This window comes from Accipiter gentilis, chromosome Z (assembly GCF_929443795.1).
Source record: "Accipiter gentilis chromosome Z, bAccGen1.1, whole genome shotgun sequence".
Classification (NCBI taxonomy): domain Eukaryota; kingdom Metazoa; phylum Chordata; class Aves; order Accipitriformes; family Accipitridae; genus Astur; species Astur gentilis.
Window position 1 is genome coordinate 15,068,876 of NC_064919.1, and position 23,455 is coordinate 15,092,330.

The 23,455-nt window shown below is 36.9% G+C and overlaps 2 protein-coding genes across 3 annotated transcripts in view; one reads left to right on the top strand and one right to left on the bottom strand.

The window, feature by feature from the left end:
• Window positions 1-17: 17 nt before the first annotated feature.
• IFT74 (intraflagellar transport 74) overlaps window positions 18-23,455 on the top strand; it is a 41,766-nt gene continuing 18,328 nt past the window's right edge. Inside the window, exons 1-13 of one of the 2 annotated variants that reach the window (XM_049794894.1) lie at window positions 18-125; window positions 894-1,034; window positions 1,475-1,610; window positions 2,131-2,179; window positions 3,027-3,125; window positions 3,291-3,351; window positions 3,824-3,883; window positions 4,956-5,017; window positions 17,912-18,050; window positions 19,086-19,148; window positions 20,106-20,249; window positions 20,904-20,944; window positions 22,168-22,247. In XM_049794894.1, the coding sequence (XP_049650851.1) occupies window positions 918-1,034; window positions 1,475-1,610; window positions 2,131-2,179; window positions 3,027-3,125; window positions 3,291-3,351; window positions 3,824-3,883; window positions 4,956-5,017; window positions 17,912-18,050; window positions 19,086-19,148; window positions 20,106-20,249; window positions 20,904-20,944; window positions 22,168-22,247 (1,051 nt within the window). In that variant the 5' untranslated portion in view covers window positions 18-125; window positions 894-917. The other variant, XM_049794893.1, reaches the window with a different exon arrangement.
• On the bottom strand, window positions 6,565-10,860 carry LRRC19 (leucine rich repeat containing 19). Its single transcript, XM_049794916.1, has 4 exons — window positions 10,628-10,860; window positions 8,661-9,171; window positions 8,258-8,467; window positions 6,565-6,890 (listed from the first exon to the last, which is right to left on the bottom strand). Exons 1-4 carry the CDS (start codon window positions 10,709-10,711, stop codon window positions 6,565-6,567), a joined length of 1,131 nt encoding a protein of 376 aa, XP_049650873.1. The 5' UTR covers window positions 10,712-10,860.

Here is a 23,455-nt window from a genome sequence, read left to right on the forward strand (position 1 = left end):
ACCCGAGCGGCCGGGACGAGATTTCTAAATCTCGCGATAGCCGGGCGCCGGCGCTGTGTGGCGGGGCGGTTGCTGCGATACCGGCTCCATCGCCTGCGGGGGCTTAATGGCTGCTCGGGAGTCCGGTGAGAGGAGGCGGCGGCGGGGGCCCGGCAAACGGGGTCCGCGCCTGTCTGCGGGGCCGCCCGGCTCTGTAGCAGAGAACCGCTGGCGCTGCGGCCTCCCCGGCTCCGGGCGCTCTCAGCCCTTCTAGGGGCGGGTTTTTTATCGCCCCGGGGCAGCAGGGGTGCTTCCCGCCTGTTTAGGTGACGGCCAGCCGTACCCCCGCCTGACAGGGCCCTCCGGGCGACTGCCTGGCGGCTTCAGCGCTGGAAAAGCGCTGTCTGTGTGCTGCGGCTGGGGAGGAGCTCCTCACGGGGCTGGTGAAAGCTACCGCGGGTTATCAGGGGTAGCCGTGGCCTGGGTTTGAGTTGGTGCCTGGCGATGCCTGAACGCCTGTCTCCGTATAAGCCACATGGGTATTTACAATGGATAGTTACTGGAAGCTGCTCGCTTCCAGTTTGTCTCATGAGAGGCTTGAATTCGGTGGGCAGATGCTGAAACAACAAATGCCACAAGAATTAGCAGGAGTTACCTGTTTTAACAACATAAACTGAGGGCTGACTAAGCACTGAAAAGGGACTGCTGTCTCGCCTTCCTCGTGGACCTTCTGTGGTCCTGTGTGAGCACTGTCTCTGTCTCGTACCATCCTTTTCCAGTAAGGAAGTGCTTTGCAGATTTCTAAATAAAACTAAACTTTTAGTAGGGGGAAGAATTAAGCTGTAAAGAGTTGATCTCTGGTAGTTTTAAAGAACTTGTGCAAATTAAAGGACTATTTCTATCCTTCTTTCCAGAGAGAAGTTCAAAAAGCAGTAAACATGGCCAGCAGTCACAGACCTCCAATAGCTCGTCCCTCTTCAAGAGCAGGAGTAGGGCTGACTGCAAGGCCTGCCTCTTCATCAAGGACTCCATCAGCAACCAGAATAGGAACAGGGGTATGTTAAAAAAAATTAGCATTAACTTTGATATATTTAGGGTTTTATCCGGGGTTTTTTTTGTAATATTTTTAGTACCATGACTGGAGTGATAGTTTCTTAGGAAGAATATTAAGATTTTGATTTTGTAGAGTTTTATTTTCTAATTTTGACTGAAAGGGGTCAAGGAGGTCTTGCATCAAGTTCAGCTGGGAGACCTTAATAGCATTAATGTTGCAGACAGAGGGAACAATGAGCAGCTGCTCAAAGGTAATCTCTTACCCTTATGCAGCAGGCATTTGACCGAAGCTTTGTTTCCCTGAAGAGATATAAATGCTAAGAGATTCTTATAGGAACAGTATAGAGGCTAACTTAATTTTTTAATTGCTTTGGCAATTGCGTTTGGATAATAAATTCATAATTCAGAGTTGGGAGGTTTGTGTTTGGGGTTTTTTTAATAGATGCCTCCTAGTACATCAAGACCTGGTTCTCGTGGTGGTTCTTCGACTACTGGAGGAGTCCTGTCATCTCAGATTAAAGTTGCAGACCGTCCAGTGACTCAGCAGGGATTAAGTGGAATGAAAACTGCAATGAAAGGTACTTTTTAGTGAAATTAGCTGTCAAGGTGTCTGCAAACATTTTAAAGGAATTTTTAGGATTTTGAAGGAAAACTTTTCATTGCTGTATAAATTGCAGAGTGAATAGCTATCATTAGTAGGAGTAGAAGAAAAGAAAGGAAGATTAAAGCATCCCTCTTATTTTCTTTGCTCTTGGCAGTCAGGGAAGACAAAGGCTTTTCTGTGCCTGAGCTGTCTTTAAAAACAATTCAAAAGAATAGAACAAGATAAATTGTGTCTTCTTCCATCACTGCAGAATAATTAAAATACTATGTTATATAGTAACTATTCATATAGCTGAAAAAGTAATGTTTATCTCCACAACAGCCTAAAATGAATTTCTGCCTTCATTTCTTTTAATGAGGTAAAATCTAATTAAGAACACTGAGAAGATGGCAGTTCTCTGCCTGCAAATTCTGCAGATTGTTTTCATAATTTACAGTTCATCAAAATTAGTTGTTTGTTTTCTAACAAAATGTTATCTCACTCTCCTTTGCCAGGTCCTCAGAGACAGATAATGGATAAAACATACTACCTTGGACTGCTGAGGTATGTCTTAACAACACATTCAAACTGCAGAAGGTTTAATGCTCTATTCCCTTTCTGACATGAAGTTTGTTGTGCTTAGCAATAGTGTGGGATAAGTGATGTTCATTTACAATGACATCTGTTCTAAGAGTTAAGGTTATTTTGCATATAGTTTGTAGGAGGAAAGGAATTTTATGCTTATGTCCAAGCACAGGTAGATTCCTTTGACATTTTGTTATTAGGCTTGCTAAGTTAAATGCATTCCTACAGCATTAGTAAAAGGAGGGTCAGCAATTCTGAGCTTCCACCTGTAACGCTTGATAGGTCTGATAGTTCCATTTGTAAGAAATAGCATCACATACTAAGCACTTTATAGTGTACATTTCAGGTGGTTTACTTGGATTACGCATTAAGCTAACAATGACAAAGGCAAGGCCTTGTGGAAACTGTATTGCATACGCTACTTTGTCAGTTGATCATACTGCAGTATTGAGTAATCAGCCCTAAAAGATGTTATTTTAACTATGGATGATATCCACATTCTGTGAAATGATGCTATGATTTTTTTTTCCTGTCCGTTTGAGAATAATTCACATCTGTTTCACCAGCAGGGACAGAAAGCTAATTAAAACATTTTATTTCATATACAGGTTTTCTAACAACTACTTATGATTTTGTCTGATAGAACCACTCTGCTTTTTCCCCCACTTATCCAGCTCTTCTTTGAAATACTGATTTGAAACACGGTGCAGCCTGAGAAAGAGATACTGATTGCACATCTACTGTAGTAAAATGTAGTTTCTGTTGTATCTGTTGTTTAGTTGTAAGTTCAAATGTTAATGATTCTTTTTTGTTTATTTTTTTGCAGAAGCAAAACAAATGAACTCACAACAGAAATTAACAAGCTGCAGGAAGAAGTAGAAATGTACAAGCAAGAGAAGTCTGTCTATTTGTCATATGAAAAAAGGTGAGGTGTATGGCAGCTAATGTGGTGCTAACTTTCTCAGTCACAAGACTATTCTCAGGTATTGTGCAGGATTCAAAGAACCATTAAATAATTCTTTTTTTCATTAATTTCTTTTTGCATGTACAAATCTTCCCATTTAAGTTTGACTTTTCATTTTGTGTTTAGGGCAGAGGCTTTAGCTGGTGAAATCAAAGAATTTCAAGGTCAACTAGCAGACTACAACATGGTATGCTGCTGTCAACTTTTGGTACTGAATGTTCTCCCTTCTCTCATTTACTTTATGCTGCTTTTGCTTTACTTCAGCATCTTTGTTATTGACATTTGTCTGTAAAAATGTGCTGGTGGTTAATACTGCCTTTTATTCAGTTATTGGAAAGGAAAAAGGTGGAAACTCAGGAAAACATCAAAGAAAAATAACCAAGTATACTATACATTAGGAGAAGCGGTTGCATACGGATTTAAGAAATTACTGCTGTGTATTATTTGTGGGTTTTGTACAGCCACATATAATGATGATTACTTCAGAAAACTGCATGTAGTCTATTGAGATTCCGAAATCTTGGGGTTTTCCATTTGCAATAATAGAAAATTGCTGTGTTTTCCTGAGCGCTTTGTGAGTTGCTACCTATTTGTCTGATTTTTTTGCGTAATTAAAAAAAAGGAGAGAAATAACAGGATGGAATTCTGTCTCATTTCAGGTTGTGGATATACTTAACACCAATACAGATATAGCAGAAGTGATTCGAGATTACAATATGGTAAGAATTGGGATATTTGCTATGTTTGAACAATGACATGGTGTGTGTTACTTTCTTGGTGCTTTGAACATATGACAAATCTAAAAAACCATAGCACTAATTTAAAACTTACCCATTTTTTCCAGTTAAATTTACCATAATATTGGCAACATTTTTGTAGTGAGACATCTGTCTGAAGTGTTGCATTAACAGTCCACAATAGTTTTCTGTGGTTTAGATTTGAGGCGGCTGTTGTCCCAACCCAAATTATGAGCATTAAATATATTCTCTATTTGACTTGGGAGCATAGAGCGCTCGTCTTATGAAAGGCAAATTCACCAGACTGCACTGCCTTGTAAAGCTGCTTGGTCATCTGGAAATTTAGTTCTCTTTTGTCTTCTACCTTTTAAATGACTCCAGTGAAATATATATTAAATAGCACTCTGACATGGCCAACCACAAAATCAATGAGCTTTGGTCTTCCTTTACTTTCTTTCTTTATTTTCTAGCACAGATAGAGTGTTCCTGTAAGTATTAAGGTGTGAGTGGCATTAAGCATATTCCGTTTCTTATGATTACTTTGTCCATAAGCAAAAGAAACTAGTTTTAGAAAAGGTTGTTTTGGTAACATGAAAAACCAGCTGAGTATTTCTTGGTCAAAACAATTATTTTTTTTCCCTGCATTTGATTCAAAAATAAAGTCACAACATCTGTGTCATAAAGAGAAGAATGCTTTGCAAGCGTTACATTTTCATTCTGTCTGTAGGCTTAAACAGTATTTTACTAAGTCTTTCAGGAGTAGATCCCACAGTAATAGTGAGTTGATTTGTTACAATCTTGATTGTTTTTCTTTTTCAAATGTAGAGATGCCTTCTTACTTCCTTTTGGTTTCCGGTGGAAGACTGCAATTTCAGAAGGTCTTCCTTAAGTATCAGCTGCGAAAAGCCTCTGGAGCATGTGGCCTCTGCTGCTCCTTTCTCTACTGCACTCTGAGCAGCTTCTCGATCATTTAAATGAAACTTTGGACTTATGTATAAAATCTCTATCTTTATTATTATGTATTATATCAAAATATCTTTTTTTTTTTTTTAAGTTAAAGGTTCAGAATGACCGAGACGCTCAGAGTGTGGATAAAATTTTCACAGAAAGACAAGCGTAAGTACATGAAGTGTATGCTTCTCCAAAGCTGTTAAAATCATAACTGAACATGGCGAAATTGAGGTGTTATCTGATTCAGAAGTTCCTTAACAGTGTGATATGTGGCACAAGTGATACCTGAGCAATTTCAAGATGAGGGTGGTGAAGTACTGGAACAGGTTGCCCAGAGATGTTGTGAATGTTGTGGGTGCCCCATCCCTGGAAGTGTTCAAGGCGTGGTTGGATGGGCCTTTGAGCAACCTGGTCCAGTGAAAGATGTCCCTGCCCATGGCAGGGAGGTTAGACCTAGATGATTTTTAAGGTCCTTTCCACCCAAAACCATTCTATCATACTATCATACAATACATCAGTGCCAAGCTGCAGCTGGAGTTCCTAGCTTTAAACTCTTCTGAGTAACTGCTGTGGAGATAAATTACCATGTCATCAAGAAGGAGTTAGGTGGCAGTGGAGACTCCTGTCGTTTGGCAACCTGCTGTCAAGGTCCTGAATTTTGGAGGTGATGTTGTGGGGTAACAGAGTGAGGAGAGCAAGCGAAAGTGGGAACTAGAACTGAGATTCCTGTCTGGTAGGGTAAGGGTGTGTGGAGGGGAAGATGAGGACATCAAGATGTAGTAAGAATTTGTAAGCCATGAGAATGGCTTGTGTAGTGATAGGCTGAGAGGGTGAGTTTCTGAGGTGTTTAATTTAGGGACAGGAGATATGCAGGAGAAAGAAATACGATCCTGCTTGTTGCCAGTAAGAGTAATCTCAACAATGAGGTTTTATGTATAAATAAGCACTTTTAAGAAAGAATTTACCATTTAATAATAAATCACTTTCCAATAATACTGTGGTTTTCAACAGCTCGCAAATGTGTCTATTCTACCCCTGAATGCATTCTTACGTGTTAAGAAAACAAGAAAAGAAAAAGCTTGGTTCAGCAGCAAACAAAGGCATTAGATTTGCAGTAATGATAATTTATCATTGTACTGTATGTAGACACATTTAAGAGAATGGAGCAGTTTGTCTTTCTTGCTCTGCTAATTTGGGTAAAATAACCCCAAATGCTCTGTTCTCCGATTGTGTTAGTTTTGCCTGATAGACTACTGAGCTGTGACACCATTGATTCGGATTCAGTCCCCAGTCTGGCTGTGGTCTGCTTTGACATTTTAGAGAAATTATTTTTCCTTTCAGGACTTCTTCACAATTAAAGCATTAGTGATCCTGCCAGCTTCGCAAGCTACTTTGTAAAGACTTGTTCATGTTAAGCAATGTACAGTAAGCTCTTCCCTACACCCGCCATAAGTAACCAAGTAGGTTTTTATAAAAGGTGGATTATGAGTATTTTTTGCATGTTTTGAAATACTTGTTGTGACACTAATGCATGCACTTCACCATATTTTTTAGCTGCATGATTCATGCAGCAATACCTCATTATGGATTTGATGAGATGAGAGGAGATGGACTGCTTAGCTTCATTTTGTATTGTACATAAGTAGCATAATATGGAAGTACAAATGTACTACAGTTTTGAAAAGTCAGTTCATCATCCATTGTTTAAGACATTAACTCCCCTCAGTTACATAAGAATCTATGTATTTATCCTCAATAAATCCATCTTCCCCAGGCACAAAGGCATGAATTTTCTCAAATATTACTATGGGATCTTCATTGTTTGTACCCGATACTGTAGGAGAAGAATTCATGTCAGCTGAGAACTCCTGTTCAAACATCTCTGAGTCATTTTCTTCCAGACGACGGTGACTGTAGCTGATCAAATAGCGATACCATGTCGGGCATTTTATAGCAGTAAAAATCAGGAGTGTAGAGCTTAGGACAAACCCTAGAACACCCGCTAGGAAGGTCCAACTTTTGCCAAGAAGTGGTAACTCTTTAAAACAGACAGGGAAAAAAGAAGAGTCATCTTCATGAGGAATACCAGCAAGAAGTCTAGTATAAATTTTTTCATAGTTAAACTGAGAACTCACAAAATAAACAATGGTAGATAAATTACTGTGTCTCCAAAGCTTTAGTAGAATGTTATTGCTATGTTATTAGGGAGTCAGTAACATCACTCAGACCAAAAATGTATGTACATTTTATATTTCCTAGCAATATAAATGAAGTATGCATATTTATCAAAAATAATAGTTTCAAAGTCAGATAAAGTTCTGGGGATATATAAAAGATAAAATCATTTTTTCAAAATTTAAATTCCAAGGTTGGGATTTGGAAAAAAAATCAGTAATTGACTTCAAATTCTATTTCCCAGGCTTTAATTTCTGTATAGTGATGTTGTCTGCACCCTAAAATATTACATCATTTTTTTGGCATATCCTTTCAATTGTGTTTCTGTTATAATGAAAATTTCGATAGACTGTAGTTGCCAGTAATTTTTACTTAGAAGCTGTTTTTTCATGCTGGCCAGAGTCCTAAAATAGATGATAGCTACTACAGGAAAAACAAACAAAAACAACAACAACAAAAAACACAAAACAAAAAAAAAAAAAACAACAAACAAACAAAAATAAAAAACACACAAAAACCAAACAAACAAAAAGAAACCCCAGCGTGTGGCAGTGGTGGCTTACAATTTGTGTATGTATCTGGAGACTGGTATTTCTTCTGCTTTAGCCAGAAGCAAGAAGTAAAGCATTTCAGTATGGAACAGTGGAGAAGAACGTTAATTTGCATGTAAGAAAAAGAAAAATTGACTTTACCAAAATAAAAGCTAGACTATTACAGAGTGATGATCGAATTAACATCAAAAGGTGAAGAAAATTAAGGAGACTTATCAACAAAATTTTCAGAGAACATGGGATGGGCACATCTGTGTCCTTTACACTGAACACAGTTGAGAGCAGGAGTAAAATTAATAGGGTCACTCTTTTACATTTTAAGAAGACAGCTATGTCTAGAAAGCAGTTAGTGTGGAGGAAGTAACTGAATTTTTTTAAAGGTGCTTCTCTAGTTCTGTTCGACAGAGATCTGGGCAATTACCTCAGTTTCAAGCCTTTGAAATTTCTTCATCAGTTTATATAATTTGAGAATTCAGGTGTGGTTTATCCATTTTGAACGCTTATTCAGTAGAGCTTAACATTCACCATAATGTGTGTACAGTCTACCATAACCTGGAAATACACTTGTTCCATGGCCCTGGCTTTTATTACAGTGTACTAGGAATACAAAATGGTATGAAATCATGGAACAGCAAATCAAACAGCTTGTAAGCAGTAAAGCAAAACATCAGTATATTACCTGCATGGGTTCCATTGTTTCCAGTGATGTTGTTTGGAGTCAGAGCTGTTAGTAAGGCAATACTTTTAAGCTTAGTGGCAGAAGTGGAAGTTACAGTGTTTTCTAAAGAAGCTTTTTCAGTTTTGCAGTCAGCTGATTGGATAGCTGCTGTCCTGATGGAGAATTTTTCCTTGTTGTTTGGGAATGTACATGTAGTGTTGTCTTCATTTTCTGTGAATGTGAGCAGTGGAAAGACTATGAGGTATTGTTAATTAATTGGCACTCTAAAAATTTTTCATGGATAACTAATGTATTACTGCAAAATACCAATAAGTTGATGGAAAATATTATACAGATCAGGAAAAAACAAGATAAGACTGTCTGATGTAAACAAGTATGCAATGCTGCTCTTTGCAAAACTTACCCATTGTCACATTGGAGGCAGTTAGCCATATCTGTAAATCAAGGAGGTCACAGGAGCAGGTCCATGGGTTTCCAGCTAAAACAATTTTAATCAATTTGAAAGATGATTTCATATGAAAAGTTTTCAGAAAGTTACACTCTAGACTTAAAACTGTCAGACTTTTTAGAGAAGTAAATACATCTGAATCTAGTTGAGTAATTGTGTTATAGGATAGATTCAACACTGACAGTTGACTTAATTCTGCAAATGCTGCTTTATGAACTGTGCTAATGTGATTGTTGCTGATATCCAGAATTATGAGTTTTGTCAGATTGCAGAAGCTGTTGTTATACAGTACAGTAATCATGTTTTCATTCAGATAAAGTTCAGTGAGGTTAACAAAACTTTGAAGAATTTCTTTGTCACTATCTTTCAAAGTGATTTTATTATTTTTGAAGGTTATTTTATTAACATTTCGGAAAAGGTTAGTGGGGATATTAGAGAGGTTCTTTCCAGACTCCTCACAAGTGACCTGTTGAAAAAAGAGAATGACAACAATTAAATACTGTAGGTGATGAAGGTGTCTCAGTGATGACTATTAAGGGCATGAAAAATCTTTCTTGTATTTTTTAATGCCAGCGCTTTAGAAGAAAAGTGCTACTGCTCTTCATGCAATTTTATTTATGTATTTCTTAATATACTCATGTTCTGGTGGTACAGGGGAATGAATCCTCCTAGTGTATAGAGACCTGAAGTTCCATACCACTTAGTGCTTAAACTCTGAGATGCAAGGCTTTTTATGTGATAATCATCCAAAATATAACCAGTTTGGCCTGCTATTTTGGAATTAGCAGGGCTGTGTTAGAGTTCTATGTGAAGGTTGGCTGGGTAGAAAAAGGATTTCTTTCCCACATAATTGGGAAAGAAGATGTCATAGAGGAAGTGGATTCAAGGCTGAAAATTAATTCAAATATGCCTTTTCAAATGTATTCCTTTGTTTCAAAACCAGCAATGTTTATTCTTTAGAACATCTTTGGAGCAGACTTTTAACAAAACAGTGAGTATATATTTTATAAATATAGCACTTAAATTCATTTTGGTTTTCTGGGTTGACGTTTAGCATAGCTGCAGGCTTTTCAGGTTTGGGAATGTTTACTCTCAATACCTTGAGACATTTTTGATTTCCGAAAACAGTTATTTATATGTATGCATCACTGCAGATTACAGTTTAGTGTCAAGGTATATGAACTGGCTTTAAAGGAGATTCTAAGTACTGGAAACAGATTGGTTGGGTTATCCCTCTTCCTAAATAAGTAGCCTATGTTCAGCTTGTTACTCCTGTGACTAGACTGAGTCTAGATAGTTTATTTAAAAATAAATGTAGGTGGAGTGCCTTTTCTACACTGGATATACCCCATTGTGTGTGTGGGGGTTTTGTTCTTTATGTGTGTCCCAAAGATGAACAAGCAGTAGATACAGTACTGGACCTGTAGGCAGTGAGTCAAAGCAAACAGTGCAATACCAGTTTTATCACTTGACTGTTAATCCCATTCTCCAATAAATAGAAAATCCATTAAATTAATCTCTGAAAAAAACTTTAAAGTGTCTCACATATATTTGGACCTGACTTGGGCAAGTGCTATCTCAATAAAAGTCTCTAACTTGAGCAGTAGTTAGCCTTGTCCAAATAACTGCTGCTTTTTAGGCCTATTCCAAAATGATGTGAAGATAAAGGAGGCACTCCTGTTGTCTGCAGAGAGATTTGACTGAGATAAAAAAACATCTCAAATATTTTTCAGTGTTATTCACCCACTTACAATGACTGCCAGCAGCTAATTGTCCATTTCACGGAAAACCATGTCTTCTTCTTTGTTTCTATGTGCTTTTTTCTTCAGGAATTTTATGTTTACAAGGTAGTTTTTAAAATGCCTTTAGCTTCTACTCTATCTTTCAAAAATAAGGGTAATTTACAAACATATAAAACTTACAGTTTGGGAAGTAATGTTGCAGTCAGCAGTGACTGGATTTAAAAACAGTGTTCCAGCCCAGATCACAAGCCAAGAGAGTTTCATGTTTAGAGCCTAGTAAAAAACAACACTTTTGTACACCAAGACCAGAATACCAGTGTCTTCTGTAGTGGTAGTATAACAAATGAATAGATACAGTTATTTCAATGATAATTTAATAAATTTTGTTCTACATAAATACTACAAAATGTAAAATTAAGAGGAAAAACATAGGTTATCAGAATTAATGCATTCACTTAATTGAGCTAAACCTAAAATCCAGTGAGCAGACTGTATCAGTAAATAGAAAAGGGATTGATTAGACAAGTTAATAGACAAGTTTCATAAATGAATGAAATGAATAGGCAAGGATGTACTCATTAATATCCCTGTTAAAGCAATTATGGGTACTGGAAGACTACAATAGGGGTAAACTGCAGAAAGTATTCAGGCTTGCATGCTCTCCCCAAGTAATTTCTCTTTTTGCCGCGGACAGTGGCAGAATACTGTACTAGTATGTTTCTTCCGTAAGTTATTAAGCATTTTTTGTGAATTTTTAATTAGTAGATTGATCTTCTAATCTCTTTCTTATCCATAATATAACATATATCATATGACATAAACCTGGACCTCTGTATTATGAAGGTGTAATTGTTGCTCTGATCTTTGGAACTAAGTAAATGTGGTTCAGTCTTTTGTGCTGGAGTTTTTGTAAAGATTTGAACCTTATTTCTTGAGTCAGGAAAGCTGTTCTGATAAATGTTATTCACTGTGACATTAATGTTTCTCAGAGAAAGTGTCACTCATCCATCCCCTTTGAATGAGGCATTATTTGCAAGATCTACTAATTTTGAACAGAAGTGTTAAAACATCTCTGTCAGATGTTAAATCAGTCCCTGTTTATGCCAGACTTGAATTAAAATGTTATGTAAAAGGTAGCTTATCCCTTCATTTTTACACTTTTTCTTAAGCATCTGAAAAGACAGTGGGCTAAGTGAATCTCAGTATCTCTTTCCCAGATTGCTATCTTCCTGATTAAAAAAGACCCAAAAGATAAGGTGTAAGATACTTGTTTAAAGTGCCTATTTTATCTTGAGCTGTAGTGAATATTCACTGAATTTAACAGAGAGTGAGGGAGGTTACATTAGGAAGCTCAATTGCATGAACAATGCTAAATATAGGCAGCCAGTCAGATTTTAAAAGATTCCACCAATCATTTAAAAGAGTGCCAGGATGCCTTTGCTGGTTAGTATGGAGTAGATGAGGTCACAGAACAAATTGGTCAAGTCTAATTGATTGCTTCTGTACATTTGTGTATCTAAGGACTGACCTCATTCACCTAACTGAATTGTCCTGGAAACTTACTAACTTCTTGAAAAGAAGATCATGATAAATGCCACTTATACAGCTCTGATCCACTGTATATTTCTACTGCTGTTGGAAATCTACATTAAGTACAAAAAGAGTTCATAAACCTTTTTGTTAGACATTATCTGTGGTGGGGACAAGGGGTACTAGCAGCAGCAGCCACTGTGGTATTATGTTCTGTATTAGGTATTATTCTTGTCAGTGATAGTACTGGTGGTCTGCATACTTTTTGGAGCCAATTTGTATATTGCTAGTGGAAAACTTGATGCAGTTTGAGAACTCCCAATATAGGCTATGTTAACAGTTGTATCTTGTGGCATGCTTGGACCTTGAAGATAGTGCTTTCAGGATGTTCAGAAACAGAGCAGGCCTTAACCAGGCAATCAAGAAATACAGATTAACAGTTTTATTGAAGTTTGCAAGTTTCAAGAAAAATACTGTCTTTAACAGAGTGGGGAAAATGTATTAAAATATTATTTTAAGTTAGTCTGTAAGTTAGTAACAATCAATTTGAAAATGAAAGTTAATTTAAAAGTTTTTCAGAACTTCAAGCAAAAAGTTAAGGTGTCTGAATGAAGGAGATGACATTAACTTGAAAAATTGTTTTCCTGTCTAAAAATTCATTCTACATATGTCTAAGTCAAAAACATAGTTCCTATTTTTTACTTTGGTTTCTACTGAAAAATTAGGGGGTTTCTTACAAATTTGATTCCTGCCATTGTGTGTGGGGGCACCTGTATCATCAGTAGAAGAACAGGAAAGCATCTTTAATTTAAATTGCAGTTTAGCTTTTTACTAGAACCAGACTTTAAGAATTGGTGTTTAAAGTAATTGCTTTGGAAGAAATTGAGCCTGGCAAAACATAGAATCATAGAGTCATAGAATCATTTAGGTTGCAAAAGACCTTCAAGATCGAGTCCAACCATCATCCATGCCTACTAAACCATGTTCTGGAGTACTCCGTCTACGTGCTTTTTGGATACCTCCAGGGATGGTGACTCAGCCACTTCCCTGGGCAGCCTGTTCCAATGTCTGACAACCTTTTCAGTAAAGAAATTTTTCCTAATATCCAATCTAAACTGCCCCTGCCACAACTTGAGGCCATTTCCTCTCATCCTGTCACTAGTTACCTGACAGAAGAGACCAGCACCCACCTCACTACAACCCCCTTTCAGGTAGTTGTAGAGAGCGATAAGGTCTCCCCTCAGCCTCCTTTTCTCCAGGCTAAACGACCCCAATGCCCTCAGCCGCTCCTCATAAGACTTGTGCTCCAGGCCCCTCACCAGCTTGGTTGCCCTTCTCTGGACACTCTCCAGCACCTCAATGTCTTTCCTGTAGAGACGGGCCCAAAACTGAACACATTGGTAATACTTTGACATTTCCTTGTAATTAGAAGCGTTTTCTTAAAACATTTCCCTTGGAAAACTTCTAAAGATTTTATCATTTAATAGTAATGTAATTCCTATTGTTTTTCTTAAATCTGTAAACAAAAAGGCAGATTTGGGGAGGTAGTGGAGTTTATATTATCAGGTAGTGTCGTTTTCAGAGAAAAGAAACAGACTGTTCCTGTCTTTCTACTGAACTACAATTTACTTAACAACTTGGCATGTCCAAGGTTCATAGTAATTCCTGAACTTTTAATGTATCTCAAGGTCTATTTGTTTCCAGTCTAGCAACAAAGTTATACTAATAAATCTTTCCCTACTTTTTGAAAAAGATGTGCCAAGTGTCTTACCTTTCTGTTGCTTCCTAGAGGCAGCATATGTACACATGCAGATTTTTCAATGCACTGACAAGAAATAATATGGTGCAACAGCACTTTGGTTTTTTTCAACCTTTGTACCTGATGAATAAGCAGCCAGTGTTTAAAAAAAAAAAAAAAAGAGAGAGAGAGAGAACAAAACCTAGAAAATCCTTAGCAAAAGATTGACTAAGTTGAGCAACTTCTTATAATCATCTTGGATTTAATTGGATCTGCAGCCAATAGGGAAGTCTAATAATAGTATGCTCAAGTGTCAAGTTCCAGATCATATAGGGAGCACCGAGTTAAAATGCCACAGGGAATTACAAGCAAGTTGAGTTATAATCAGTTAAAGAAATGCTGGAGACAGAAAAAGACTTGAATTTTTTTTATGTAATCAGTCATCAAATGAAGAAAATTTCAAGGTATTTGCGTACTGAAGTAAAGATCTCAGTTAAATCTGTGTTAATTGTGTTTTGGAAACATCATTATCAGAGGAGCTGCGGAGTGGGATACATAAAACTCATTATTTACAAAGAATTACAAGCATTTAAACACATCTGTGATATGGGCTATATTTCAGGAAGAAATTCTAAAAACAAATTATACTTGCTCTGGTTTGAGAGCATGTCTGTATGGGTGTTGAAAAAGGGATCATATTAACACACAAACACTACATCCAATAATTTTTTTTCTTGCATTGATGCTCATTCTATCCAATGCACAGCATCAAACTACAAAACAGTTCAGACTCCTTTCATTCTCCAGTCCTCTCAAATATGTAGCTGTAGAAGCCATTTTACTTCACTATCCTCTTTGATGTTATTGCCACTTTGACTTTTTGCTTAGTATCTTAGAATGTTCTGCAACTTTTCCAAGCCTCATCCCTGATTCAGCTCCATCAATAGCCTTCAAATTACTTGTGATAATGAATTGTCCTCTGTGATAGCCATTGCTGATATTTTTATTGTCTCTTAGAAAATCACTGAGTTTTAACCTTCTGTCAAAATGCTTCTACCACAGAAGACACATGATGGCAAAGTTGGACATTTTTAGTCTCTAGGACATAACTGGATCACCTTGAAATATTTATTTAGCCAGGAGTCCATATCGCATAAGAAAAAGAGTCTTGCCTCAGGTAAAGAGGGTACTCTATAGTATCCACACACACTTTACATTGGTGGGGCTGGAAAAATAGGCTTTCTGTCCTTACTCTGCCATGCATACTTGCAGTCTCAGGCATAGATGAGAAAAATTCAGTAGAGCTTGGAGACACCACTGCCCTCAACAGTGGCAGCTGCTTCCACATTGTGTTTTGGAACACAGGAGAAGTGTAGCAAGGGGTATTCTTCTCTCCCTCCCTAAATGTCCCAGTGGTCTCCGGAAAAATGCACCCTGTTTGTACTTAAAGACAAGCTCCCTATGATCAGTACTGACAGTCTCTCCAGGTGAATTACATCTAGTGTGGAGATTTATTCTGGAAATCAGCAACCTTAACGTTTTCTTGAATTCTTCATTGCAATTTCTCCATTTTAATTCTGTGATGTCTTCAGTTGGGCTTAATTTGAGCTTTCATAGGCCCAGACTGAGAGTTGAGGAGCCTCCAATAAAGAACTAACATGAAAGCTTCCTGCTAGCTCCCAGTTCCATGCGTTCCAGAGGGTCTTGAATTAAACTACTCTCATAGCTTAAGAAGAACATGCTTCACTTAAAAAATTAGTCCTTTCCACTACCAAGTGTAACATAATTATCCATTCATAAACTGGTGTACTTAAAGTGAGGGCCTCATTCTTTGGACTGGGTCCGAACAAACCATTTCTACTCTCAAGAGGTTGTTCCATTTAATGTCACGTTACAACTCCAAATTTGCCACAGAAAATGGGAGATCATCACTTTGATCTGTTTCTTCATCATCAGGCTCCAAAGCATCTTTGCAGCATGGGTTGCTAACCTGACAGAATTTCTTCTTAACATCCTCAGATTCCTGGAGATTATAGATCTTTCTTGAAGCCTGTTATGGTTTAACCCCAGCCAGCAATTAAGCACCACACAGCTGCTCAGTGGGATGGGGGAGAGACTCAGAGAAAAAAAAAACACAAAAACTCGTGGGTTGAGATATGAACAGTTTAATAGAACAGAAAGGAAGAAACTTATAATTATAATAATAATACCAGGAATAAAATGACAATAATAATAAAAGGATTGGAATATACAAAACAAGTGATGCACAATGCAATTGATTACCACTCGCTGGCCGATGCCCAGTTAGTCCCTGAGCAGCGCTCCCTCCCTGCCCAACTCCGCTCAGTTTATATACTAGATGTGACATTACATGGTATGGAATACCCCGTTGGCCAGTTTGGGTCAGCTGCCCTGGCTGTGTCCCCTCCTAAATTCTTGTGCCCCTCTAGCCTTCTTGCTGTCTGGGCATCAGAAGCTGAAAAATCCTTGACTTAGTATAAAAGCTACTTAGAAACAACTGAAAACATCATTGTGTTATCAACACTGTCCTCATACTGAATCCAAGACATAACATTATACCAGCTACTAGAAAGAAAATTAACCCTATCCCAGTGGAAACTAGGACAAAGCCAGTTGGAAGACTGGTTACACTTTTGAATTTCTTTTGAGAATTCTTTGGAAGTGGTGAAAACTATGAGGAAAGGCTGAGGGACCTGGAATTGTCTCATCTCTAGGAGAGAAGGCTTAGTGGGTATCTTATCAAAGTAAATACCTGATGGGCAGGAGTAAAGAAAATGGAGGTGCTCTCTTCTCAGTGATGCCCAAGGGCAGAACAAGAGACAGTGGCCACAAAATGGAGAACAGGAAATTCCAATTACACGTAAGAGAAAATTCTTTTTACTGCAAGAGTGGCCAAATGTCAAAACATTCCTCAGACAGGTTGTGGGGTCTCCATCCTTGAAGATACTCAAAACCTGCCTAAACAAGGCGCTGACAATCCGCTGTAGGTGACCATGCTTTGAGAGTGCAGCTGGACTAGATGACCTTCAAAAGTCCATTCCACTCTCAGATCTACTCTGTTTCTACGAAATTTTCATTATTGCCTTACCCTGAGATTATCCTTGGGTAGTTCCAGTATTTTGCATCATCGTTCAAGCCTGAGGGCATTCTTGGCTGCAATCATTGATCTGATGGTGTCAGTTACACAATTTAAAATTTTTGGCATCTTGCAACTCAGGAAGAGTTATTGAAAAATAGAAGAAAAATAAATCCTGAAGGAAGGTATCCAGCTGATTTTGTCATTCTTAATAGCAGAAGTCACTCTGGAAACAAGCAAACAGTTTAAAATATCTTTCATGAACTGTGAAGGGAAGGAAGGTATACTCCTCATGGTCTCAGGAGTTTTTGTTGGTTTCCTTTAGCTATGTTTTCAAATTGACTCTCTAGGATTCAGCAATTTCATAGAAATTACTAGATACTACATGAAACAGTGAGAACCACTCTTTATGCCTTCCTTGTATCTGCTAATACATTTGCTTGTAGCTCGCTGTAGCTGCAGTGGAAGAGAAGTTTTTATGGTTGCATCCCATTGATTTCCTAACAAGATTAAAGTAATGAATCAAGAACATCAGGAATGGCTAATTTCTTAGTTCTTGCATGGTGAAGAAGCTCCACACTGCCCAAGACTCTGAAGCCACTCTCTATTCTTAAGGAATCAATCAATTCATTGCTAAAGGAAGGTCATCTTATCATCATTATCCAGTACCATCAAGTCCTGGTATCCATATAATATGTATTCTTCCTATGCATTTACAAATCACATACCAGCTTCTTTATTTCAAACCGCCTGTTCTCACTCCACAAATTTAATGATTGAGAGCAACTGAGAGGGAGTACTCTGCATTTACCAGTGTTGGGGACTATACAGGTAGACAGGGTTGGAGTGTTGGACAGTATGATGTGGGTACTGGAAGGGCAAAGAATCTTTCATGTGCATACCACGGTGTGAATGTTTATGTAGCTAATCCAACTCCAAGAAGCTTAGATACAAGTAGGTAACTCCTTTTTTTTAGAGTCTGTGCAGTTTTTGTGTTAAAGGATCATTTCAGTGAGGCTGAAGGAATACCAGAGTTTGAAATGGGTGCTTAAAATAAAAATCAACTAGTAGAAGCTACAAAAATGTTCTATTTTTACAGCACAGAAAAGTTAATTCAAGCTGTAGAAGAAGATATTGAACATGAAAAGGTTGTAGCAGATGACATAATAAAAGACATGTCACAGGAAAATCAAGCTAAATATATGGAGATGAAGACTGCAAATGAAAAACTCTCCCAGGTTGGTTTGTTTCATTGTACCTACCTAAAATGTTTCTCAGTCTGGCTCCATTGGTTCCAGATACAGTTTAAGTATTAAAGAGCTTGAGAACAGAGCAGTACAATCAAAAAGCTTTCTGGTTATCTTAATCACTTGTGGAAGTGCCTGAAAAATAAATAGAGCAATTGACTAAACCCAAATACTCTCTCTTTTTGTATTTCTTATTTTAAGGACAAATGATGTTCATAATTTTCCTTTTAAATTTGGGAACTGGCTTGCAGATTTTAAAAGCTACTGTAGTGCTTAGATGTTTCATCTTGTGTGAAAAGCAAGCAAAAGCGGGGAAAAAAAAAACCAGCAATTTTTGTAGTTCACTTGAGTAGAAAGTTTTCTTCCTGTGCACAAAAGCAAATCTGACTGGGGTTTCTTGTTGCTCTTGTTGTATGTCTGAATGTATCAGAAAAAACTAACCAAGCTTTGTAAAATTTTTGTGACTTCACTAATTCTAATGTTAAGAAAAACAGTGAGATTTCTAGGTTCTCTGGGATCATGTAGCTTCCAGCATACAGTCTTAGAAAGTTTTTCTGTATAGTATGTCCAGAGATACAGGCCTCTTTGGAGGCCAGTGCTTCCCAGCTGTTTTAGGATGAGCTGAATCAGTAGTCAGGGCCTACCTGTCTCTTTCTGGACTATGAAGAAACTGTGGTGGCTAGTTCAGATTTTAAAATCTGACTTTAAACTTCTGAAGTAGAAATGATAAATTTCACCATCAGTACTGATTTTAAGGAAAATAGTGGAAAAAAAGAAACATATTTTTGTTATAGCCCAACTGCAAATAACAATGATAAGAGTTTATTGGAAAAGTTGGATGCTGAAAGTAAGTAGGTATTGCATCTGAGTTACTTGGAGAAGCTGGACACGGTCTTGTCTTTTAAATTTTTAAGAGCAGCAGTGAGATGTTTTATAGCATTTTATAAATACTAAGTTGCAGAACAAAAAAAATAATCTCACCAAGTAGTAATTTTTATCTGAATTTTGCATTTTTTTCCTCTTTAGGAATTGGTTGTTCAGCAGCAAGAATTGGATGCACTAAATGTAAAGGAAGAGGCTCTAAGAGCTGTATGTATGACAATAAGTGATCTCTGTACTGATCTTCATTGAGCTCTAGTGTAAAAAGTAATACAGTAGAAAAATACCTATAATCTTTCTCCTTAAATTTTCAGATACCTGTAGGATCATGCCCTAGAATGGGAAGGCAAAGCTGCCTCTCTGTTTTCCACCAATAATTTCTTACAAGTTTTGGGTAAAAATTATTTCTGCTAGATGCCAAGTACAAAATTTTGATAGCAATAGTAAGGTTTTCTGGCTTCAGTTATTCATGTGGGTTCAAATGTTTTGTGTGAGATTTGTTTGATTTGGAGTTACTCTCTGAAGATAAATGTGAAATTACCATTCACATCCTTCTCAAGGATTTGTGAGACCTAATTTTTCAATATGCTTTCCACTTTCAGGATGTGTGAGAATGATTTTCTGGTTCCCTATTCCATTTCAGAAGCAACTGGCATTTGAAGGTCAAAGAGATACCTGCTAAGATATTTTTTATCTCACATACATACATAAACACACACTTCTAATACACTGTCATGTTGGTAGATTGAGGAGAATTTTTTTGTATTGGGTCTTTCGTGGACAAAAGAATTTATGAGCTGAAACGTACAGTCATATATATATTGAGAAAGTATAATTTTCAATACTACTGACATTTTTCCAGTCCTTTTGAATACTGTATATGGTTTGTGATCCCCTAGAAATGATGAAAGAGTAAATCTACTCAGAAAATTGGCCTGAGGATGAACACATAAATCAAGAAATAGCTGACTGGGAAATTCCATTCCAGAAAATGCAATATTGAGAATATGGATTATAAAGTTTATTGCTTATACTGTCTCTGCACTGTTTGTAACAAATAAGCTTCACTTTCAATGTATAGATAAGTGTTGCTTAACTAAAGCATAATTTCTGCAATGCTCTCTTGCCAGCTGAAAATAGCTAGTAGGTGTTTGCTTTTCCCAACAGGAAATAGCACACTCCCAGGTGAAACAGGAGGCTGCGCAGCTGTATGGAAAGCTCCATGACCTGGAGGAACGTCGAAATCAAATGATTGCTGAGGATAAGAACATGGAATCTCCACAGGAGGAAAGAGAGAGATTACTAAAGCAGGCAAGAACGTAAAATGTTAATCATGTGAAAGACTCTCTCAGTCAGTATTTTAAGGGAAGATAATATTTGAGAAGACTTGGGTTTGAATCTTGCCTTCATTTGCTCTTTAAGCAGCACAAATAGTCTGAAATTAAGAACAATTATTGCATTGGCTGAATGGGATGTTTCAGATTCAGGCAAAACAAAATTGGCACAATCAACTTTTCAGCTGGTTGACTTGTTCTAGTACATCAGCCATGTTATGGGAAAACTGATCATATTGAACAGTTCTATAACCTAACTCCAGACAGTATCTTTGTGGGGTACTCAGCAGATGTACTAATCCAGGGACAATTTCGTTTACAAGGCTCTATGTAGACTGCGTTATGTACTTATTCATATATACTCTATGATTATTGGACTGAACAACACTGATAAGTGTGTCTGATTTTTAAATGTGTATTAAGAAGGCAGGAGAATATTTGGAAGACATAATGCAAGTCATACCACTTCTTTTCAATGAAGAGCTGTTGTTTGACAATGTGACAGCAAGTTTGTGATTTCATATGCTGAGTTTCTGTTCCCTGTATACCGAATTAAGAAATCTTTTTTGATTTTCCTTTTCTCATTTGTAGATTTTATTTCATATGTTAAAATTGTTATACTTTTTTATAGGTTAAGGATGATAGTCAAGAAATAGCAAGCATGGAAAGACAGTGAGTAATCCCATTATACTGTTGCTACATGTTGCATTTAGACCCTAAAGACAGTGAATTCCATCACACATTTCTATGGACTTTTAGAACATCACCACATTTTTGAGCCTCTGCTTGGGTTTACCTTCCACAGAGAACAGAATATATCCTTCTGTTTCAGCTAAACAATTTTTATAGTGATAGGGCATTTAGGTCTGTGTAATAAGATACTTCCTATCCTTATTAACATGGTTTGAGAATATAAATTGTTAATAGCACTGACGTAAACTTCTCTAAGACTGAAGAAGACATCTGTAAGAGCTACTTATCTGGGACATGTATGGAGTTTAGCCTACCTTACACTGCAGTCACATTTGAGGAATTTGTTAGGTGTTCTTAAAATCTGAGAGTTACAAAGTTGCTTACAGAAAGCTCAATTCTAAAGAGTAACAGGGTATTGCTTCTTCATTCTTGCGTACTGGACCTTTCTGAAGATTTGCCAGAAATTCTGGTAAATGTTCTAATAAATAGTAATGTACTGAGGTGGGGAGATAAAACAATACAGTATTTTTGTGATTTTGAGCCCTTTGACTTCTCTGTCTTTACAGAAAAATTGAGATAATTCCTGAGATCTCCTAGAAACAATTTTAAATTCTTTTAAGCAGTATTGCCAACTGTAATCATTGGTTAATTTTTAATGTATTGACACCTTTGATTGGATAATAAGTTGCTTAACAGAATTTTGTGAAAGAAACAATAAAGGAGAATTATATTTGAGAATTTATATAGAAATGTTTTGAAGGTAATTTCCTTCCCCACTTCGATTGATTATGTAACACAGTGCTTTACTTGGCAATTTCTTAATGGATTTTAGAAAACACAGAGGTTGTTTTTAAGGAATACAGTTTCTTGTTGCAGTTCACCAATTATGTTGCACCTTTGCAAGCTGTATAGCAACCAGCAGAGGGACCAGTTGAGTAAGTTAAGAGCTACTGATGACTCAACAAAAAATGTTTTTAATAAAAAAGAGCACCACTACTTATATTTCATATATATAGGGACTAAAGTGGCACGTGCTTTACATATAACTTTTATAATAAAAGCAATCCTCCTGATATTCTTTTGGTTTTGATAAATTTGGGTTTGCTATTTTTATTCTTGATTTTTCTCTCCGTTTTTGTGTAAAAAAAAATAAGTATTTTACAATACATTTTTAACCTTGGATTTCATTATCTATTTGTCAGGCTGACAGAAGTAAGAGAAAAAACAAACCATTTTAAAAAGATCATTCAACGACTTGATATGGATCTGGAGAATCATCAAGGTAATATGACTAGAGTTGTAGCAGACTATGCAGAGCGGTATCTGTTCATATTACAACACATATGGTTATGGACATTAGTTGCTTGAAACCTTTATGCTTATGCAAATGTCCATTATTCACCATCAGAAGAAGGTTTTGTGTCTAGGGGTACAGGCTTCTCTTTTCAGATGTGAGAAATGGGGAGTACCTACCTTTAGTGGCATGGTCATCAAGTTCATACTGAGTAGTAAAACTACCAGATAAAATAATAGTACAGTTGTCTGGTTTTCTGTCCCAATTTTATTTTTAGGACTACTTGAGGAATAGAAATTTCTCTTACTGGCAGCATAGCAGAACCAATTCAGCTTCAGAAAAGCTTTTATTTATTTTACCTTTTACACAATCTGATACACTGTCAGTGATTGTGGAATTGAGAATGTTTAATAATAATGTCTAAAGAGAGAATTCAGTACCATTTTTATCTGTCTTTGAAACTTCTTGGGTTGATCTTTGCAAGAAGAGTTTAGGAGCTGCCTAGAAATGGCATTAGCTTAGAAGCTTACCTCCAGCAAACACCTGCTGTAGTACAGTAGGCTAGGTTAGGTTAGGATTTGTTCTAGCACTGGAAATTATGGTTCTAGAAGAAGTAACTTAGTCTGAGCATAGGCCCTCAACAGCTGTGGAAGATCATCCTTAAAATGGAAATTCATCCCACAGAAAACCTTCTTCTGATTATAAGGAGTCTTGTTTAGATAGGAGTTACATAAATATGTGCGTACATTCTGGAAAATTTTGTAACAAGTTATTTAAATTCTGTAGGACTGATAAAGTAATGTGTTTGTGTCCTTTTTAGTTTATACCTTTTCTCAGGTGATCAGTGTAAAATTTAACTGTAAATTTCTTCAAGGTGAACAAGTATTTCTAAAATTGGCCCTAATTAAATTTTTGATACAGCTGTTTCTCATCTTTTGCATTACAAAATATTTCATAGGTCCTCAGATATCTCATTATTTTTGTGCAAATAATTTATTAAGACTGTTTTCTTAGCTTTCTTGTTTCCAGATAACATCATTGCCAACTTTACTATTCTGCTTTAATTTCTCCTTTTTGTTTGGCTTGCAACTCTTTTTTTTGTATCTTTGGAGAAATGCAGAAGGTAAGAAATGAGTTGCTTTTCAAATCTTTGTCGTGGTTTAACCTCAGCCAGCAACTAAGCACCACACAGCTGC